The 21,112-nt window shown below is 41.3% G+C and overlaps 4 protein-coding genes across 5 annotated transcripts; 1 reads left to right on the forward strand and 3 right to left on the reverse strand.

Annotated features, from left to right (window-relative positions):
• Window positions 1-4,017, forward strand: LOC108926042 (heme-binding protein 1-like). The gene is made up of 4 exons (XM_018738474.2): window positions 1-371; window positions 2,778-2,916; window positions 3,094-3,274; window positions 3,387-4,017. The coding sequence occupies exons 1-4, from the start codon at window positions 294-296 to the stop codon at window positions 3,562-3,564; spliced, it is 576 nt and encodes a 191-aa protein (XP_018593990.1). The 5' UTR covers window positions 1-293; the 3' UTR covers window positions 3,565-4,017.
• Window positions 4,018-4,611: 594 nt separating this feature from the next.
• On the reverse strand, window positions 4,612-9,314 carry wbp2nl (WBP2 N-terminal like). Its single transcript, XM_018738467.2, has 8 exons — window positions 9,168-9,314; window positions 7,951-8,059; window positions 7,361-7,499; window positions 7,015-7,107; window positions 6,498-6,692; window positions 6,200-6,283; window positions 5,292-5,368; window positions 4,612-5,195 (listed from the first exon to the last, which is right to left on the reverse strand). The coding sequence occupies exons 1-8, from the start codon at window positions 9,293-9,295 to the stop codon at window positions 5,139-5,141; spliced, it is 882 nt and encodes a 293-aa protein (XP_018593983.1). The 5' UTR covers window positions 9,296-9,314; the 3' UTR covers window positions 4,612-5,138.
• Window positions 9,315-10,597: 1,283 nt separating this feature from the next.
• Window positions 10,598-13,642, reverse strand: rrp7a (ribosomal RNA processing 7 homolog A). Its single transcript, XM_018738468.2, has 7 exons — window positions 13,536-13,642; window positions 11,929-12,071; window positions 11,678-11,803; window positions 11,425-11,548; window positions 11,241-11,338; window positions 10,840-11,035; window positions 10,598-10,716 (listed from the first exon to the last, which is right to left on the reverse strand). The coding sequence occupies exons 1-7, from the start codon at window positions 13,600-13,602 to the stop codon at window positions 10,631-10,633; spliced, it is 840 nt and encodes a 279-aa protein (XP_018593984.1). The 5' UTR covers window positions 13,603-13,642; the 3' UTR covers window positions 10,598-10,630.
• Window positions 13,643-14,542: 900 nt separating this feature from the next.
• On the reverse strand, window positions 14,543-20,084 carry poldip3 (polymerase (DNA-directed), delta interacting protein 3). 2 transcript variants are annotated; one of them, XM_018738456.2, is made up of 10 exons: window positions 20,001-20,084; window positions 18,576-18,673; window positions 17,976-18,400; window positions 17,389-17,445; window positions 17,204-17,281; window positions 16,754-16,996; window positions 16,515-16,592; window positions 15,939-16,068; window positions 15,612-15,678; window positions 14,543-15,492 (listed from the first exon to the last, which is right to left on the reverse strand). In XM_018738456.2, exons 1-10 carry the CDS (start codon window positions 20,069-20,071, stop codon window positions 15,273-15,275), a joined length of 1,467 nt encoding a protein of 488 aa, XP_018593972.2. In that variant the 5' UTR covers window positions 20,072-20,084; the 3' UTR covers window positions 14,543-15,272. The 2 variants fall into 2 exon arrangements, with proteins under 2 accessions (XP_018593972.2, XP_018593971.2); XM_018738455.2 differs by having other exon boundaries at window positions 17,389-17,448.
• Window positions 20,085-21,112: the final 1,028 nt, after the last annotated feature.

Consider the following 21,112-nt stretch of genomic DNA (forward strand, 5'->3'; position numbering starts at 1 on the left):
GAGAGAGTGTCACTCACTGCGCTCCACCACTGCACACACAGTACTGTACTCCAGGCTCTCGGAGAGAAAACATATACAGGCTATAGGCTACTGTAGTGACAACGTGCGCTGTAGGCGAAGGAAAAAGAGGGTAGAGCGCGATCCGGAGTTAATAGTGGGACAAAGCTGTGTTCTCCACGCACGAAGTAAATAAAACCGTGCGAGTACACTTAGGGGCATTTCTCTGTCAAGAGAATTAGAAAAAAAAGGGAATAAGTCAAAATAATTCAGCTGTGATTTAGAGGAGTAAAGTTATGTTTGGGATGATCAAGAATTCGCTGTTCGGAAACACGGAGGAGATGCAGTACAAGCTCCTGAGCAGCGAAACGCGGGTACGTAACTATTTTTATTTATTATTATTATTATTATTAGTAGTAGTAGTAGTAGTATTAGTGGTAGTAGTATGATAGGAGTTTCAACAATTGTTCTATTCTTGTATCAGATTACGTGCCCGGTTGAGATTAAGAGCAGAACATGATCACTGCGAATTAATAAATCCTGACTCTAAATTAAGACGCCCACAACTGCCGTAACTTTAATGTTGTAAATACTGAAACATGATGTAGTGGACATTGTGTTTGTATATCCTGTCCCTGCGATGGTGAAAATTTATTTCCTCATATTTTTTATGACGTCTGTCAAGATGCAGCACTGTGTGTACTTACAGCTAAGTGTGAAATATGCGGCTGCAGAAATTTATCCAAAAGTTATGTATTATGAACTAACATTTGCCAACTTTCCAATGTTCTTTGTGATACGAGAATATCGAGTCAGGAAGGAGTAACGGTCAGCCGCGGGAAAGTTCCAGATGGACGGAGCCGCTGTCTTTCTTTCTAATTCGAACGATTATTCACATCAATCAATGATTCTTTGCGCACAAAGTGAGACCCGTGTCACATCTGAGATTAATCAAACTCTTTTTCTTCTTATTAAAAAAAAAGCTCCGCATTTTAACAGAGCACTTTCCCGTTCCGTGCCCTCCGCCATCGTGTTCTCGCTTACACTCCTCCGAAACACACATTTTCACACAAGTTCCTTCCCCGAAAACACAGCGCGCGCACAGGGCGCACGAGCTCCGCGCCAATCCTGCTTTCCTTTCAACTCCTCAACCTTCCCCAAGAGCGGACACATGATAATCACCATATATATATAGTGGAAATATATATATATATATAGTGGAAAATCGTTGCACACTTTCATTCAACATAAATTAATTGATGGGGGAAAAAAATAAACGATCCCTCTCTTTACCCTGCGTTTGACCCTAAATACTGAGATCGAGTGCTGTTCCGTGAAGAAGATCTGGTTTCACGCTCTATTACATAAACTTGGATTTTTACACATTTGCCTATTCCTACATTTGTGCAATGCAGCAATCAATGTATGCATGCCATCATTAAAGAGCACCATAAATGTGTAGTTACTGTCAACTCAGTGTCATATCAGAAAGGCGGTTTTAAAATGAAAAAGAAAGGGAAGGAGGCAAAGTGAGAAGTTAAAATTTAATGGACTTGCTAATATTAGAAGCACCACAATAATTATGTGCTATGTCTAACCAGCATAGACACTGAGTAATTATCTGAAGAAATCACTAGAATTTCAAAGTCAGTGAGACATACATAATAACTGTGACTGCGAAGTGAGCACAGAGCACAGTGTACAATTACTGTTGTTCACAATGGACACTTCAGGGTAATGTGGCTCACAGTGACACACACACACACACAAAGCAAGAGCATCACCCCTAAAACTTTTCTCAAGTGTAAACACTGTAATTAAAAAGACTACAGCCTGCTTAGATTACAGTACACATTACTACTCATTAGTTGTGCTCTTCTCTGTGCATTTATGTACAACACAATGCAAAGCACAGGATAAAAACAATAAGACATGCAGTCTATTAACACACATTTCTGCCATACATAGTGTTCCAAGGAAGAATGTAGTAGTTAAGGAAACCGTCATGTAAGTTAAATGTTGCCCTGGGCAAGTTGGGCTCTACTTCCATAGCATCAAGAAATGTCCTTTACGTTAACTGTTCAAGTGAAATATTTAGCTTTATATTAGAGGGGTACAGAGGGGGGGCGTGGTAGCGCAGCAGGTTTGGCCGGGGCCTGCTCTGTGGTGGGTCTGGGGTTCGAGTCCTGCTTGGGGCGCCTTGCAACTGACTGGTGTCCTTACCTGGGTGCATCCCCTCCCCCTCCAGCCTTTTCGCCCTGTGTTGCTGGGTTAGGCTCCGGTTCACCGCAACCCCAGTTAGAAGAAGCATTTTCAGACTGTGTGTGTGTACAGGTACAAATATACCATATATCTCAGGTAGCCCACTGTGAACAGTGTCCAGTTCAGTCATGTCACTGAGCTGTTCTACCTTATGTTCTCATTACAGCCTTAACATCTGGAGATTGTAGAGTGTTGCACCTGACGTTCTGAGTCTGAGTCACTGGCCATAGCCCTGGGCACGGTGCTTTGCCATGACTTCTCCTCTACAAATACAGTAGCATTAATTGGTTACATAATCGCAGTCTCTGCATGCATTTGTAACACTGCTTTCATTTCTGTGCTTTCATTTCATCACTTTATTTAGCCAAATTAGACACTAGTGAACTCCAAGCTAAGGACAGGAAGTCTATTACTTTGCCCATATACTGGACTGTTTTGCTGTGCAAGACTTGGACACATTGTTTGCGAAATTAAAAATTGTGACTGGTCTTACTATCTTCATTACTTTGTTTCCTTAGGAAGGAATCAATTACGAGGTGCGGAGGTACGAAGCCTCACGGTACGCCTCTGTGAGCACTGAGGGGCGGAGCTTTGACCAAGTAGTGAGCGAGTCTGTGAGGAGGCTCCTCATGTACACAGGAGGGAGCAACGATAGAGGTCAGAGCGAAGGACCCACCCAGCCGGACAGAACCTGAAAAATCTGATCTACCATAAAAGTTTACATTTGTTACCTTGCCCTTTCACGTTGTTTTCACTTTGAATCTGTCCCTTTTCTATTACATCTATGGTCCACACAAAATAGCCATGACTTGCTCTCTTGTTTCTTGCTGGCAGGAGAAGCAATGGGGATGACAGCCCCAATTACCATAACCGTTTTTCCCAAAGACGATGGCGGGTTTTTGCGCCGTTTTGTTGTCGGCCTCTGCCTTCCATCCCGATACCAGAACTCTCCCCCAGCTCCTACAGACACCGCCATCAAGATAGAGGATCGACCCGGCATGACCGTCTATGCACTGTGAGCATTGCTGGTACACCATTGCTTTCACCTGGCTTGTCTAACTTTCTTGATGAAATCACAGACTCACTTCTTGTCTTAACTGTTCCACCTCTATCCTTCTCTCCCTCAGGCAGTTTGGGGGGTTTGCTGGTGAATACGAGTACCGCATTGAAGCATCTCGTCTGACTCGAATTTTGGGTGAGACGGCCCCCTATCAGCGCAAACAGTACTTCTGCTGTAGCTATGACCCCCCCATAAAACCCTACGGCAGACGTAATGAGGTATGGTTTATGCAGGATGAGCCTTAAACAAGAAAGAAGTTTGGTTCAGAAAGGGCTTGTGAGATTCTGGACCCATACACTGTTGCTGGCTTGAAAAATGGCAATTTGAATTGACAGAAGGTTGAAATTCATCATTTTGGGGCAGTAAGAGTTAAATAAATAGTTTTAACATTTGACTGACAATTTAGTGTTCAGCCATTTAGACTACAGATTGTCACTGGCTATATAACAGTAAACATAAAATTAGTACACTAGTTGCACAAACTTAAAGGTAATATACAGCAAACCAAAGCACATGCTGAACTGAATTACTAAAAAAGAAATGAATATAGTATATTCAGAATACAAATCAAAAGTATTTGAAGAAAATACTGTTTAGAAATAAAGCAAAATGAGGGGAAAATAAGGTTGCACATGAGAAATGGGGAATTCTGAAAGTTTAACCACAATGTGAAGTGCATTAGGCTGAGACTATAATTTGCAGTAAAAGAAAGGTGTTTTAAAAAGACATCACACTTGTGACTCAGCTCATAAAAATAAGAGTAAGATATGATTGTGCTTTTCAAGGTTTTTTTTTTTTTTTATTTACATGAATTTCTGCATATCAATTTTAGTCAAGAGTTCAATATATCATTTTAAAATAAGTTGGTATTATGTGTGAAAATTAGCTGCAGTACATATAAAAAATAATGTAATTTAGTATGTTATGATTAGGTAATTAATTCTTGTGTGTAACTTCATATATTACTTCAAAAGGAAACAAGTGATTATATTCACGTTTATTACCACTACTTTTATTTTCCAAAGAACATCAGTACTAAAGAGGGAAAGAAATTACAAATTTTAAAAAAAGTTAGTTCACATAAGAATATAGACTCAGTAAACACTTGAGAATTTAACCTTTACACTCCAATACAGAATTCAGAGATGAAAAAGATTTCATCCATTGCCGTTACCATCAAATCTCATAAGCCGTCAATGATATGCATGCTTAAGTAGTAGCAGAAAATATTGCACAGAAAAACTCACGTCTCTGTTCTCCAGCTACAAAAACAACAAAGCATGATTTCAAAACAAAAGCACAAAAGTAATTTATTGGCAAAATGGAAATGTTAATCTATGTAAAAGCAGCAATTTTATCACAACAAATAAATTTTATTAGGATACAGAGAAAATATTTCAAAAAGCTTTTTTTTTTTTTTAAACTGTATAGACATTTGGTACACTATTCTTTTTTTCTACAAATACCATTATTATTATCTTCAAAAACACAGGCCAGTATATTTCCTCAAAAGTGATTCCTACTTTACATTAACTAAACCAAAGAGAGGAACCCAGGAAGCCATTAAGACACAGGGTTCCTGTTTGTTAGACATTACCATAGACTGGTCCCCATAATATCATGAAACAAAGAAGAGAATATTAATATGCTCCTAGAGATTTTCTTTGATTACAAATGTGAAGCACAGTCCAGTCTGACTGCTGATTAAGACAATATTGTTTTAATTATATTACTCCAAAAACACAAGTTGTTAGTTACACTGCCGTGGTTAGAGGACTGGGACATGTGTGTCAGGAAAGTACCTCTTGTTTCATTTGCCTCAGTTGTTCTTTTTGTCGGGCTGGGGTGTGTATGGTTCATATGGTGGCGGTTGCTCCTTGGAGAGACAGACAGAAAGTAAATGAAGTGGACAAATGTTATACTTACTGACTGACATGTAAAAGTACTGTAGCGGAAAAGAGGCGATTCTCACCATAGGCATGTAGACATTGTGGGGGTTACTGGGATTGTAGTAGGCACTGCCTGCCGCTTCTGCTGCTTTGGGGTTTCCTGGGGTCGAGAGAAAAAGTATGACTAAAACATACAGATGTACATAAACAAATGGATGAGTAGTGAAAATAAAATTATTGCACAGGAGTATCCACAGAATGAGTGAGGAGTGGTTCATGCTTTTCAATATTGCAGAGTCAAAAAACACACTAATGTTCATATGCTGAGCATAAGAGAGAGTGAGTAAATAATGTACATGTGTCCTTGCAGGAGGAAGTGTCAGCATGTTAAATATATAAATTATGTATAGTAAAGCTATAATACCTTAGACCACAAAAGCCATGACATTAGGATAGTCCATGAATAATAAATTGCTATAAATCTGCCACAATCACAAAATTTCACTAGTTAACTATTGAAAAGGTTTAATCAAGTACTGTGTTAATAAATAAAGAGTAGCAGAAAAAAGCAAGTAGGCTACATTTCTCATTACATCAGGGAACTAGTGTAGTTTCAGCTGAAAGGGCATGAGATGCAAACAATGAATACAATGCAACAAGACAAAAAAAAAAAAAAAGTGCAAACTTGATGGTAGCTTTTGTAAAAGCATTAATATGGCATAAACCGAAAACACTAAATTTATAAGCTTGCTATAATGCTAAGAGGAGGAAAAAGTCAGTTGAGTATGTTGTATTAGATACAGTTCTTACTACATGTGATTCAGCACAATTTATTTTGTTTTGTCTGTTTTCTATACATGACTTGACATGTATTGTTTTTGACATCCATGTGGCTTCTGCGACAGCCATTTGACATTCCCGAAAAAGAAGCTTGATTTTCATTTTAAGACAGACGAAATCCGACAGATTCAGTGGTGCAGACATAAGAGACCTGGGGGGGGAGCTGTCCAGTTCTGAGGGGGTCCGGGGTAGGGTGGGGGTGGTGGCATGTACACTGGTGCAGAGGGGTATATTCCTAAAATGAGAAATACAAATGTCACATCGCTATGAAAAAAATCCTGGAAAAAAAAATCTGTATTTGTTGACTGACAGATTCACCACAATTCTCATGTGACTCAAAGATCAGGTATCACACTGTGAAATACTTACATGAATCAAATCTTAGAATAATAATATTAAACAAGTTAATCAATACTTGGTTAAAAAGTGACAATGTACTGTCAGTGTACCTGCAGAGGGTGGAGGAAAGGGGCAGCCCATGTTGCCCTGAGGTGCAGAGGGAGCCCCAGCAAAGCCATTCTGAGGGGGAGGGTATCCATATGGGTAACCGTAAGGACCTGGCGGTGGTCCATATCCATTCATAACTCCTGGAGAGGGATAGCCGAACGAGGGACCCCCATTTTGAGCAGGAGGGGCACGAGATGCTGAAGACATAAAATTTTAATATTACTTGAAATGCAGTCATCTTAAAACTTGCTTATCAGCAACTAAGCACATGTGATGGGCCAAAAAATGTGTACTTTCAGGGTTTTTAAGTTTCAAGGTAAAAATCAGGGTTCTAGGCCCCTCATTGATATTTCAAATGTCTTTGTGGATGACCAGCGGAGCACTGACAAGGGGATACTTTAATACACAGTGATACAAGCAGAGAAAACTCCAACACCCTAAAAAGAGATTTTCAAAAGCCGAATGGGTGAAACTGGGTACAGAAAAGAGCACAAAATCAAAAAGTCACACGGCGCCTACCATTCGTGGCCAGTTTGAAGAGGTGCTGACCCAATTCGATGGCTCCTCCACTTGGGAAAGACATCTTGAAATTGGCTTTGCCCTCCCAACCACCTACAGGAGACATGTTTCACTCAACAGAACTGCAACAGGTCCTCAAAGACGGCAACCCTCCAATGCTGAACGGAGTGACAGGGAGTTTCCTCTACATAGACGCAAAGTTCAATACATGGCAACTGATAAGAACCCATCGAAGACTAAAGACTTCACTAAAATTTAACCTTCAGCACAATTCCACTTTAAAATGGTAAAGAGTAAATTGTGTGAACCAAGAGCACAGACAGATGCGAGAAATAGAGAGACGTACCCCCAGGCTCAGCCAACAAGGTGCCCTTGATGTAGTTGGCAGCAAATACAGGCTGCTCAATGCTGCAGCCCTTCATCAGGTAGTAGGGGAACATGACGGAGCGCAGGGCATCCTTAGCATTGTTGGACACAAACACCATCTGAACACGGGGACGACACAAGGGGTCATTAACAAGGGAGCAAACACATTAAGAATTGTGTGCTTACATGTGGAGGGGGCGCGGTGGCGCAACGGGCTTGGCCGAGTCCCGCTCTCTGGCAGGTCTAGGCCTCGAGTCTCGCTTCGGGTGCCTTCCGACCACCTGGCATTCCCGTCCTGGGTGTGTCCCCTCCCCCTCCAGCCCTACGCCCCGTGTACCGGGTTAGGCTCTGGTTCGCTGCGACCCTGCTCGGGGCAATCGGTTTCAGCCAGTGTGTGTGCGTTTACATGTGAACCCTCCAACTGCTGTGGATTGTTCTTTACCTTTTGCTTACCCTGAGCAGTATATGGCTTTGGGAAAAACATCTGCCAAATGCATAAACGTACAGAGATGTGAGGCCCAATGGATGCGGCTACACGGCACCTCGGAAAGGAGCCGAACCCCTAGTTACCCTGTATGGCGTTAGGTAGACGGTTCCTTTCTTTGTGCCTCTGAGAAGCTCCGTCTTGCTGGTGACATCACTGAAGGACAGCTCCACATCCCTGCCCTCCCTTAGTAGACTGAGAGAGAGCAAAAACATGGTATTAGACAAGTTACAGGCGCTACTGACACCTGTAGGCCTGACTGCTACTTGTAGTCAAGCGCGCCAGTTAGCGCCGCTTTCAGAGCCGACACACCCTTTTTGTTGACAAACTTGCATCAACTTTCACAATGTATTTGGAGGTAATGGCTCATATATCATATGTGGCAGGAATTTGTGAAATACATGAGGCAACATTCTTGTCAACTTCCTTATGGCCCAAAACTTTGCCTCACATCAAGGGCACAGGAGTATCAAACTAAATACATACTGTACCATCTTTGATTCTAAACGTTCATCTGCAGTCTGTCTTTTATGTCAAAACGTTCCTGGACAATAGATGTTATCAAGCTAGGGAAAGTATAAGAATTTTTTTTTTGTTTTTTAAGTGTGGTAAGGGTTTCATTTTACTGAACTGCTTGAGACACCTTTCAAATTCAAAACATTACGCGAGTATCGCATATCTGCATAACCTGGAAAAGGTGGTAAGTATAAGTGAAATGAGAGAAAACACTTAAAAGAGGAATTTTAACAGTTCGCGTGTTCAAAAAAACAGAACATGTCTTGTGTACAGAGTTCGCTTCCCAGAACACTGCGTCACGCGGAGGATTTGACCAGTAGAAACACGATCTCCTCATGATTGACAGCAAATGTATGTCTGAAGAACCAATAAAATCATTGGATCTGAGCTCGAAATGGGTGGGACTTCATTGCATGTCACGCAGCTTCCACAGGTATACTAAATTGTATCGCTTTCCCTACCAAAGTACCGATTTATAAATATTTAAAACACAATTATTTTACCAGATAATGAAGACAAAGACTTTCATAAAATGAAGCTAACCACGGCGACACTATCACCGACTTCACATTTAACTATTTTACATTTTAGCAAACAGAGTTGCTAATCAAAAAGCAAATTCCACAAGTTTGTCATCATGACTGACAGAGCTTGTGTACCGAAGACAACTCACTTCTTATTAGGGCTAAGTTAAGTAAGCAACGTGAGCCACCGACCCAGTTAGCTGTTCTAAGTTCAGTGTAAAAGAAAGAAAAAGGAAGCCCCAGAGTCTGTGTTTGCCTCTTACCACTCGCCATTGTTGATGAGAACACCGCCGTTCTGTGAGTGATTCCGATTGAGAGCCATGTCAGCCTCCTGCCGAAACGGGACCTTTTTTTCGGCGTCTCTTCTGCTCTCGCTCTCGCTCTCTGACATCAACACGCACGACTCCGCAAGCCCCGCCCACAGCCTCTGTGACGTCACAACATCAGAGCTCCCGCCACTCCGGTTCCTCGTGAGGGCTGCGATATCCCCCCTCTACTCTTTCCCTACAATTCAAAAAAAACTTAAAATATTGGTAGAGAAAACTCTTTCATCGCCGTTGCTGCAGTTTTATGTTTATAGTTCTAACTGAATAGGCGGCACAGTGATACAGCGAGCAGCGCTGCTGTCTCAGCGCCTGGGTGGTGAGAAGGTGTTGGGTCGATCCCCACTAAATTGCATTTCTCCTTGTGTCGGTTTCCTCCAGGTGCTCCGGTTTCCTCCCACAGTCCAACGACATGCTGTTCAGGTTCACTCATAGTGTGTTCCGCTGATGTATTTTGATTTTTGATTTGAAAAATTGTACTTCTGCTGAGATGTACGTCACTTTGGACAAAAGCGTCTGCTGAATGAATAAATGTAAATGTATGGATGAGTGACCCAGTGTAAGTAGTGTAAGTCACCTTGGTGAATAAGGTGTATGGGCTGGTAACACTATATAGGGTTCATTGGAAATCACTTGGGAGAAAAGCATCTGTTAAATGAACTAACACAAGTAACGTGCAGTTGTTACTGTCTCTGACATACACTACATTATTTGAAAGGCAGTTTTGAAATTACACAGGAGATCAGTCCGTGTCATAAATGATATTTGGGACAATCTGACACTTAGACAATGAAACCTTTAGAAAGCTTCACCAACAGTACTATTTCCTAGACTTGGTAATTTTCTTATGAATATGTTCAGGAAGTACATGCAAGTTAAACTAGATGTTTAAACCTTAAATATTTTCTGGACATTCTGTTATTGCATGGAGCATTTCTCTGTAACTTCCCCTGCGTCTTGGGTTGCACTAAATTCTGTGGCAATAGGACTGTGAAAAGCACCACACCAGTCGGTATCTACACTACAACTTCCTGTTCATCTCTCAGTCCATCCACATGACCGCCTTCTCTCTCAATCAGTGCTCTCCAAACCAGGTGCAAAGTTGGCAGATTTGCAAGACTGATGAAGAAGGTAACTGAGAAAGTTGGATGACAGTCACATCAGGACATGAGACTTTGGTTCTTACCTCCTGCCTTGATACAAACAAGAAGAGTTGTAGTACTGGAGCATTACTTAAAATAAGACCAACTGCAAAATGTTATTTCTTGAAGAAACCTCCATCAGAATAACTTTTGGGACTGATTATTCAGTGATAGTGTTAGGTTATAAACTTCAAATTTATTTTAAATAAATGGGAAAAAGAAGGGCATCTGGGGAATGAAATAAAAGACTTTATTCATTGCTCAGTAGGGCCTAAATTTCCTCTGTGCTCGGAGCACTGCAATCCTCTGTTTGTCTTCCTCAAACTTCCTCCTCAGCTCTGCAATATCTGAAGGAGGGAAAACACTACCTTTAGAGCCCAAAAACTGCATACACAACATGTAAAAGATAAATGCACACACTAGGACCTTACGCCAACATATTTCCATAAGTCAGGCTTTACAAAACTCACGTTCTCTTTGCGTCTGTCTGTGTTGCCAGGTGTAAAAATTCAAAAGTTCCTTCCTCTTCCGCTTCTTGTCCTCCTTCTGCAGGGCCCTCTGGTTGGCCATCTCACTGTGAGGTCGTGCCTTGCTACCCCGCACACCCCGTGTGACCTTCACCCATCCCTCATCATCCTCTTCTGCCTCCTTCTGCCGTTCAGATTCCTGAAAGAAATGCTGGCAGGTCAATACAACTCACATAGGTGAGTTGTATTACTCACTGAAAAGTAAGAAAATTTGGATAAGCGAATACTTTGGTGGGACAGTTGTTACAAGTTTACACATATAAGGCTGTGTGTTCAGATTCCCCAAGGTGTCCTGTTTTACTCCTGAGCAAGCACAAATATAAGACGGACTGAAACCAACTAACCTCTTCCTTCTTCTGGTCATACCCTTGCATAAAGGTGTCGACTGCTGCTTGAAGTTTCTCTGGATTGATTAATGATTGCCTGTACTGTTGTATCCATTCTAAGCAAAGACAAACAATGGTTTTCATGTATCAGCTGACCAAGCAACACATTTTTGAAAAAACTGAGGATGAGTTCATCACTCACTCTGAATGCCAACTTTGACTGGATGGTTTTCTGTGCTGACGATTAATGGGATGTCACGTGGATGGGATTTTGCTGCCTTCACACCAGATGGGCTTGTAAACACGACATATCCCACACTGAAACCCTGGGAGACAGAGATGAGGGAAGAAATTAAACTATTTATTAAATCCAAAACAACACTACAGAGAGTACTGATGTTCAAAAGTAGGAGAGTATTAACATGCAAGACTCAATCGTATTTACGAGATACCACCTTTGTCAATGCTGGTCTGAAATATTTGGATAGCTTCAGATCTGAGGATTCAGTGGTACCAGGCTTTTCCCTCAGTTCTACTGACTGGACTTTGCCAAATGTTGAAAATAGGTCTTTAATTATTTCCTGAAAAACAAAAGCGTCAGCTATTAACTGACCGAAGGAGAGACAACACTTAATTCAAGAAATATCTGAATTTACACTGGCAACCTACAACTACGAACAACAGTCAGTCTTGCTATGACTCATACCTCAGAGCAGTAAGGTGGAATGTTGAGCACAAACAGTGTCCTGTCCAGCGGTCTGCTTGTGGTCTTCTCAGCCCGTACTCTGTGCTCCTTAACGTAAAGACTGTGCTGGCTGACGCTGTCTGAGCTGTACTTGAGTGGAAGGACTGAGAGCAAGGACAAACAATACAAATTATTATAAATCCACAGACAATTCAATTGTGCTTTAAATGCAAAGTCTCTCCGGGCACTTTGACACATTTATTCTAGGAATGCGAAAAGAGAAACTTTCTGGACTGGGGTACATGCAACTATCCAAGAAACCTTTAACAAAAATGTTGTTTCCTCCCCAACTGTTCTCTTGTTAAATCACAACCCAAAGTCCCTTCTTGATGATGTTAGGGTATGTGGGCTAACTACTCCTACACATTTGGCAAAGAAATGTATTTTTATGCTGTGGTGTGCACGTGAAGTTCCGTCTGTAAACACGTTGAAGGCTGAAGTGTTTAAATTTCTCCTACTTGACAAACATATTTCATTTGCATTACAATTCTAAGGAATTCTGAAATGTCTGGACACCCTTCTGGAAGTTATTAGAAAGTGCTACACGATCATGCCTGTGATAAATTGTAACACTTTGACCTTGATCCCTCTATGTATGTGGACATATTTGCAATTTCTATATATGTACTGTCCCCAGATGTATATTGTTGTGACCTTGCACTCTTCACAAAAGCAAAATTCATTAAAGAAATAAATCCATGGATTTGCAGTATCTATCCATCCATCCATCATCAGCAACCACTTGCCCGGAGCCTAACCCGGCAACACAGGGCGCAAGGCCGACGGGGCGCCAGATGATCCGTTTCCACAGCTGTGCACATCAGTTGAGCATTCCAAGTCATGCACCTTCCTGGTACTACCAGGCAGCGACTCGAAAACCTTCAGGTTACAAATCTACGTCTTTAGCCTCAATACCACCTGCTGTCCCAATGAAAACACTACGCATATCAGACTGTCGGCATTCAGAAGTAAAGTCAGCTGCATCAAAATAACACAACGTGATGACTGTTCACCCAAAAACCTGGATCTTGACAACAAACAACAAAACTGGAAGGACTCCTTCCTTACTTTATAATGTTTAAGATGGCATTTAATAATGTTACTACTCAAAATATCTGGCAACAACAATACAGGACTGTTTGAAGTAACAAAGACTAAGTGTTAAGCGTTTAGAAACATGTTACACATTTAAGTAATATTTTTATTATAACATGATGACACTGGCTGGCTGGGTCAATCAATGGCCGGCTTGAAACAGTATATTTTGTACATTTATAAGCTCCGTCATCTTAATTCTGCACACGTTACAAATACAGAAAGTCAAACAAAATGAAATGGGGATTATGTATTAATTATGGCATTAAAACGCAGACAGTTTTGTAGAGAACAAATGTTAGTACGTAAATTACGTGAAGTACGTCGTAAATGGGCGAAGAGCTTCATAATTCAATCATGTTCTGACCAGTCCTTTCTATCATGAGACTATTTGTTTCCAAAATGAAAAATTTAACTTCATTCATTTCACTGATGTTCCGAGCACCTGAAGTGTAAAACATGAATATGTTTACCTGTAAATCCTCCTGGAATCACCCACGACTGTTCAGCGTGTTTCTTCGCGGAAGGCGCCATTTTCATGCTTTTCCTCGCCTGAGTACAGCGACAGCAGCGCTGACCGCACAAGGAATGTCTACTGCCCCCTAGCGCTCCGGAGAGTCTTCGCGGAAATGACATCTACTGCCCCCTATCGTTCCGGAGGGCCTTCTGCGGATGCTAAAAACCCCCATTGTTTCCTGCGTCCGTAAACCTATAAAACTAGAGCCCGACCAAGGTGGTTATAAAGTACATCGGTTCTGTCAGATATAAATCCACCACTCTGACTAACCACTAAACGCCGTAGCCTTTTGTCCATGGAACAGTTTCACCTTTGATGAATGTTAATTTTAGCCTTTATTTAGCTGATGCCATGGCATTGCTCAAGGCAATTTACCATGACAGTTATTTTTACCTATTAATATAGAAGGGGATCCTTACTCTCTATCTTTGGAGTAATTCAGGGTAAACACTCTCCCACAAAAATGCTCCATCGCAGAACAGGCAATGCAGAGTTTGCATGTTTCCTTTACATTTGTGTAGGTTTCCTACCAAGGACATGACGAAGACAATGATAAACCACTTCTGTACCCTCCCTTACCTTGGAAACCATGTAAGCAGCCACTATTAGTTGACTTCAGCTTGACAGCACTTACCTGTACTTGGCTCAGGAGCACTAAAGTGGGAGGGTGATTTGAAGCAGGGGTGTTCAAATTAAAGCTGTAACCACCGTAGCACCTGCTTTAATGTTCTGGCTCACCGCCCCAGTATTGTCTAAATTTCTGCACGACGGCAAAGAACACATTTTGAAGGAGAAATTAATTTACCGGAGAAGGTGTGAAGTTTGTGAAGACAGTGTATCTGGTGTATGTTTTGGCTTATTCTGATATTATTAAATCCGGGTTGGCGGATCACCAGAAACACATCCGCCACATACTGAAGGAGAAATTAATTTACTGGAGAAAACTGAGTAAAACTGTATTTTTCAGTTTTTCAGACAAAGGAGGTTTCTTTTAAAGATATACAAAACGAACATTAAGAGAGCATTACAATAGAGAGAAGTTGAACTGCAAAGCTATCCACATTAAAACAAGAAATAAACAGAAATAAGAATCAGTATACAGAAACACTTGCTTTCATGTTAAGAAAATCTACACTGTATATCAAAGTACGGTATGTTGTAGGCGAGCAAAGATGTACGCATTTTTGTGCATCAGACTGTTCTGAAAGATGCAGAAATCACATGATTCACAACAGTGTTCAATGTGAACAACTTGAAAACGTGAACCATGCTGTAATCATCAAAGCCTACCCAACAACTGGAATATTCTCTTCCTGTAGACCACACAGGTTTTAAAATAATTATTCTAAGCAGTAAAACACTGAGTAAATCTAAAATTGGTCCATTCTGAAACACATGCTATGTGTTTTCAAACCTATACAAATATAATGCAATTACTGAAACATCAAGAGTACATCACATTTTACGAAATGAATATGCTGTCTATGAGGACTGTAAAGACATGTACGCAAGGAGCCAAGTTTTAATTATGCATTGCTATAGAACTGAATTATCAGTGCTGTCTCAGTTCATTTTCATCAATGTGCACTGGGTGGTATGACTAGATCCCATGTCGCCATGCTGAAAAGGCAGTGTGCAGGATTAACCCATGAGCGTGTGCTTTCCACGTGCACACAATAGTAAACGCACACTGCTATATTTTGATGCAGAAGGCAGTTGACTGAGTGCTGCCAGAGTCTGCCGACGGCACTGGAGTGGACGATTTGAAAAGGGCTTTTAGAATGGTCTGCGGATCAACTTCAGCTGGTGGCTGAGAAGAGTCTGAACGACCACTTAGGCGAGATAGACAAGGAGGAAGCCCCACTTTCTTCACCGCCTCACCTCCACTACTGCCAGGGGTGTCACTCAGCCTTCTAAAAGGAGATGAGCATTAGTCACGACATCCTGTATGTTGCTACAAAATGCATACAGCATTAAAGAACAAAAAAGTTTCAAACGAAATGGGGAAAAAAGCTAAAAGAAAAAGACTCACAGCAAAATTGGCTGATCAGAGCTGATAACATTTCCTTGAATGTGAAGGTTACATTTCATGGGCTGACCTGAGGAAAGGGAGGACAGATAAGAGACTGATGCTGCAGGAACCTCGATCACGGATTTATCTATAGATGTACCGCAAGAGCACACAAACGAGCAATAAATCAAGACTTAAAAGTTACTCCCTTTACAGTGAATGCAGAAATTTACATTAGAGCCCCCTCCCTCATCCATATGAACTAAACACATAAAGATCAAGAAATGCAGTATAAACGTAGGTTCTGATGAGCTCCATCAGCATAGGCATCCCATCTCGGCCACTCACCATCCAGGCAGCGATTGTTGTATTTCCTATAAGCTGTGATGGCATCCTGCTTCCTGACAAACACCACCTCTGCCACACCCACACGGAGGAGACGTGCTCGCTTCAAGGCTCCACACACACAGAAGAGTTCCTGGGGATGTGCAGTCCCACACAAACATAAGATGCACAACCAGTTTCCAGACATCGTACACGTTTGATACTGCTAAACGTAAAGCATTAGAGAAATAACTTCACAATGATATACTCATTTATACAAGAGAGTATTCAGATTTTTTCAATCCAGGGTATATATCTTAATCAAGGGTACTTCTACAGCAGGAGTCCTATTCGAACCAGGACCCTTTGTAAGACATCTGCTCCAACAATTATGCTACTTATTGCTTCATTTCTCCTCCGTATGTCATTAGGAGTTTTTGACAAATGAAAGCATACAGAATTCTTGTTGTAAAATAAATGTTTTTTTGATCAAACATTCTGCTACAAGGACAAATCAGGTTCACATCAAGTAACAGTAGGCAGGAAATTTTTTAACACAATATCATTAATGTGAACTTGTGATAAGTAAGGTATACTTACGACAATATCTTCCTCCGTAACACGAGGGTGAAGATTGTTCACCATCATTTTGGTCCCCTCCAGCGGACTAAATGCTGGCTGTAGAGTAAAGGAGAGAATTTTGATTTGTAATTTGACCTAGAACTGTTACTTTCACATTGTTTGCACTGTTCCTAATGATGTCTTCAACATGTGATGCTGGATTCAAATTTAACGTTTAAATTCACCGCAGAAGACCACATTTGAGGACAAGGACACACCATTGAGGCTGTGAGCTGAGAAGTGGCATCCTCACTATCTGCACTATGCTGGGCTTGGTCAGTGACCAGGGTTCTAGACACCGGTGGCAAGTTAGGAAGCGTGGAACAGGAAGCTGGTGGACTGACACTGGACCTGGGGCCTGCAACAGCCATAGGGGGAGGAGGAGGAGCTGTATAGCTGTCATTCTGGACCACTTTAGTGATGGGAACTGGCAGAGAAAAGGGTGCAGAGCTCAAACCAGCCTGCAAAAAGGGAGGAGGAAGAGGGATATATGTATGTAATGCAGAAACTGATATAGATTAACATTGAAACAGATCTCCCACCCCCATTTCAGAACTCATGTATGAGAGTGATTATTGGTGAAAAGTGCCTACAATACGATGTAGATGAACATCGAGCACAGACTTTTGAAGATTAAAAATGGAGAAATGTTACACATTAACACTCACCTGTTTCTGCAGAGCACCACCAGACATTGTGATCTTCATCTGTTTACTGGGAGTGATGTTATCTTCACTTGACAGACACTGGATTAAATTACAGCAAAGGACATTCATGCTCACACAAACTGCTCCAAAAGTTGAGTTTGTCAAGGCAATTATATTAAAATCCATAAAACAAAAACTGCACTCGCCTGCGTGCTGCTACTGGGAACACAAACACAGGCACCAGTTGTTATTTCCATCGGCCTCTGCTGGAGAGACAGAAGCAATCCACAGAAAAAGATGTGAGATGAAACAGATATTTAAACCCCTCACAGCAGCATTCGACCATTTCTCAAGAAAGCTGTCAAGCAGCCAGGATAACAGCAAGCAAGTGCAACCAAAATACTATTAGCACAACCAAATTACTATTACTCTGCTGTTAATAACGGCAAGGATATGTTAGCTGATACACATCAATAGTAGTATAGCTTTCCTGTACACCAATTTAATTGGTACTGCTATTTTGATGTTTTTTAATATGTTCAAACTTCATCGCTGTTTTGTCTCTACTATATTGTATGTATGCTGCTGTAACCTCATGCAGATTTCTTTTGAATTACAAAGTTCTCAATTCATGCATTCAACACAATCTCAATGAAGCAAATCTCCAAACATAAACAGCCATTCTCATTACATTAAATTATATTTTTAAAAAAGCTGTTGTCATACCCACGCAGTTCAGGGTCAAGTACAGTGGGGGTCACAAGAATTATTGAGCAACAGCACTTTGTTCTACCTGGACAGTCTTGGTGATCTTGAGCAAAGACAGAGGCCCTGTGCTTGGTGCAACTGCAATGCTCCTCTTGAGGCTCAGCCTTTCACGTGCATCCATCCCTTGTTCAGATCCACCTGCTTGCTGTAATGCTGCTTCCATTTCTGAATTTAATCCCTGAAGGCGTGTGGAGCGATTCACACTTGGAAAAGATTTCTTTGCGCCGCTGTTGTTGCTGTGCATCCGCTTTGTGTTTGCCTGTAGATTTACTTGTAAGATGTCCTGTATCAGTGACTGAGCAGTGTTACATAACTGTTTTTGCCCTTGTTGTTTACGAGAGTTGATCATCTGTCTGGCATCTTGAACGGCTCCTCCTACCAAACGGCTTCGAAGTCTAAAGAGGGTGTCTTTCTGGGTGAGTTTCTCTCTTGCATCTTTCACTGGGAAAACTACAGAAAAGACAAAATTTGCAAGATGCCAACACCAAGGTGCTAATGTACTGCAGTGACAAGCAGGTAATTTTATTAACAGGTTATTTATGTAACTAATTGCATTATGTCAATGAAAGAGTGGATGCTGAATACATGTGGTACCCTGACACACATGAAATGCTGTAGCTCTTACCTGTTCTTCCACTACCCAGTCTCTGTCTGACGTCAGACACCCTGATCTTCTCTCGGGCGTCAAAAGTCCCACCCATAAATACTGTACTTCTGTGAAATCTGAAAAAAAAAAAAGCAACCCTCTGATCAAAGTTGCACAATCCTGTAATTAAAAGCATCTCCAACACAACAAAACATCACACTGAAAACTGAACTGAAAATATTTTATATGCGGGAATATTTATTTTTTACATGTACATGTACGTATTCATTTAGCAGACACTTTTCTTCAAAGCGACATACATCTCATAGAAAATACAATTTGTGCATTACATTACTAGAGAGAGACTTGGATGCAGAAGCATGATTCTTAAGTAGTCAGTTTGTTTCTTTCCACTATATGAACCACTATATGTACATCATACAAGTAGCTGCATAAAACTTTATCCTAATATCATATTATTATGTAATAATAAATTAATAATATAATATGCAAACTGCCCACACACTAAGGGAAAATTAGGTAAAAAATAGCATCACTGTTGGACCTGATATCTCACAAAGGTTCCTGGTTCGAACGGGACTCCTGCTGAAAAAGTTCCCCTGATAAAAATACTTATCCTGAACGGAAAAAAATAAGAATACTGTGTTGTATAAATGGGTATATCATAGCAAAGTTATTTCTCTAATATTTTAAGTGGCCTTGGGCAAAGAAGTCAGGTAAACATGGTAGCACAGCGGCACAGCGAGTAGCGCTGCTGTCTCACAGCGCCTGCGTGGTGCAGGTGGAAGTGCGTTTGATCCCCACTCAGTCTGTGTGGAGTTTGCATGTTCTCCCTGTGTATGCATGGGTTTCCTCTGGGTGCTCTGGTTTCCTCCCACACTCCAAAGACATGCTGTTCAGGTTCTCCCATAGTGTGTGAGCGACAGAGAGAGTGTGTGTGTTCCACTGATGTATGGATGAGTGACCCATTGTAAGTAGTGTATCTAGCAATGTAAGTCACCCTGGTGAATAAGGTTTGTGGGCTGATAACACTACACAGAGTTCACTGGAAGCCAAAGTGTCTGTTAGATGTAAACAATAACTGGACATCTTGCCATTCATCTCTGGAGCCTCCTGTACTTTGGGAGTCATTCTGCTAGAAATTACTTCATATCATAGTATGAACTTGGATTTGCTGTTGCATTTTTTCAAATTGCCCATGTTGTCAATTTCAGACGCTCGCAGATGTATAGATATTTTTTTACAGTCAATGAGTGGAGAAAAGTGACACACTAGTCTGCTGCTGCTGGCGGTGGAACAACACCGTGACCGTTGACAACGTTGTACTAGTTTACTACTACTAGTCTACTGCGGAACAATATTTTTTAATTAATCCAACGGATACCGTGAAAATATTCAGAGTTCGCAACGAGCAGATAAAACGAATACATTATGATCTGATACCTGTTCTGGGTTACTCTAATATTAGTAAAGCCGCGTCGGCGGATCACTTCGTCCGTAGACCCGTCCGCCATCTTGGTCTTCTGACGGAACAATACAAGTGGTGTTTAACACCTCAGGCGCCGCGCAGTGATTAGAGGCGTATGTCGTCACGGACAATGTTGGCACACTTGCTTGCTAGTATTTTCGTTGGAAAAAATGCACATTTACAGGTTACATTTTAAATTTGAATATTGCAGTGTTGGCACATTGGGTTTTGTACAGCATGAGAATAGTTTGAGGCATGAATAATCCCAGACACTTTGAGGCGCGTTTGACGCAGCAAAAGCGCCGATTAAGACGTAAGTAACGCCACCCTCCCCGTGCTTCATTCAATTGACAGTGATTGTGTTTGCATGTTTTCTACAGAGTAGTAATAATGAAATACTGGTTATTCAATGGGTGGAACTTTCGAGTCTCTGTGTAAATGTGACAGGACCCTTACAAAAGAAAGGGGTCCGTGGGTCAGAAGCACAAAGGAGCCCTGTCGTATGTAAAGTGACCAACAAAAGTAATGGACATGTCTAAAACACTACTGATGTGTGACATGCACCTGGATATGAATGTAAAGGAAAATGATGGGCGACTAACTCCCATTTGTTGCTTCATGCATAAAATAGAATAAACGTAAGCATACTATGAACAGCCGACTGGAGACCAATCCAACATCTGCCAAAACCCAGCAAACCACAGATTGCCCAGTTCAGTGGTTGCTCCACAATTGAATTGCCAGATCCAGGTCAATCTTTGCACACTTGTCTACTTACCATACATGTATTAAGCTTAATATCCTCCTCTTCATTGTGTGGCATCATCATAACTGTGCTGTGTGACACATACAAGGTGGCAGTGAGCTCTATGAGCTATTGTGGAAATTAATTGTGCTTGTGGCAATTCTGTTCCCGTGTGGGGGTTAGCCAGCACTTTCAACTTGTACTTACTGAAACTGTTCTTTGGATTATTTTCTTCTGTTACAACACGATGCTTGTGCCCCAAGAACAGCTTTCGGGACCTCCGTAATGTGCCAAGGGTCCTGCCTAGCTTAGAAGTACATATTCTATGCTTTGCATGAATGT

The sequence above is a fragment of the Scleropages formosus genome, chromosome 3 (genome assembly GCF_900964775.1).
Source record: "Scleropages formosus chromosome 3, fSclFor1.1, whole genome shotgun sequence".
In the NCBI taxonomy this organism is placed as follows: Eukaryota; Metazoa; Chordata; class Actinopteri; order Osteoglossiformes; family Osteoglossidae; genus Scleropages; species Scleropages formosus.

Excerpts from the sequence above, each read along its gene's own strand:
- LOC108926042 (XM_018738474.2), top strand. The coding sequence starts at position 294 with ATGTTTGGGATGATCAAGAATTCGCTGTTCGGAAACACGGAGGAGATG. Across the intron at positions 2,917-3,093 it reads AGGAGGGAGCAACGATAGAG|GAGAAGCAATGGGGATGACA; the intron begins GTCAGAGCGAAG and ends TCTTGCTGGCAG. Across the intron at positions 3,275-3,386 it reads GGCATGACCGTCTATGCACT|GCAGTTTGGGGGGTTTGCTG; the intron begins GTGAGCATTGCT and ends TCTCTCCCTCAG.
- wbp2nl (XM_018738467.2), bottom strand. The coding sequence starts at position 9,295 with ATGTCAGAGAGCGAGAGCGAGAGCAGAAGAGACGCCGAAAAAAAGGTC. Across the intron at positions 5,369-6,199 it reads CTGGACAGCTCCCCCCCCAG|GAAACCCCAAAGCAGCAGAA; the intron begins GTCTCTTATGTC and ends TCTCGACCCCAG. Across the intron at positions 5,196-5,291 it reads ACAATGTCTACATGCCTATG|GAGCAACCGCCACCATATGA; the intron begins GTGAGAATCGCC and ends TGTCTCTCCAAG.
- rrp7a (XM_018738468.2), bottom strand. The coding sequence starts at position 13,602 with ATGAAAATGGCGCCTTCCGCGAAGAAACACGCTGAACAGTCGTGGGTG. Across the intron at positions 11,549-11,677 it reads TCAGACCAGCATTGACAAAG|GGTTTCAGTGTGGGATATGT; the intron begins GTGGTATCTCGT and ends TCTGTCTCCCAG. Across the intron at positions 11,036-11,240 it reads ATGACCAGAAGAAGGAAGAG|GAATCTGAACGGCAGAAGGA; the intron begins GTTAGTTGGTTT and ends CATTTCTTTCAG.
- poldip3 (XM_018738455.2), bottom strand. The coding sequence starts at position 20,071 with ATGGCGGACGGGTCTACGGACGAAGTGATCCGCCGACGCGGCTTTACT. Across the intron at positions 17,449-17,975 it reads AGATCACCAAGACTGTCCAG|CAGAGGCCGATGGAAATAAC; the intron begins GTAGAACAAAGT and ends CTGTCTCTCCAG. Across the intron at positions 16,997-17,203 it reads GTGGTGCTCTGCAGAAACAG|GCTGGTTTGAGCTCTGCACC; the intron begins GTGAGTGTTAAT and ends CCCTTTTTGCAG.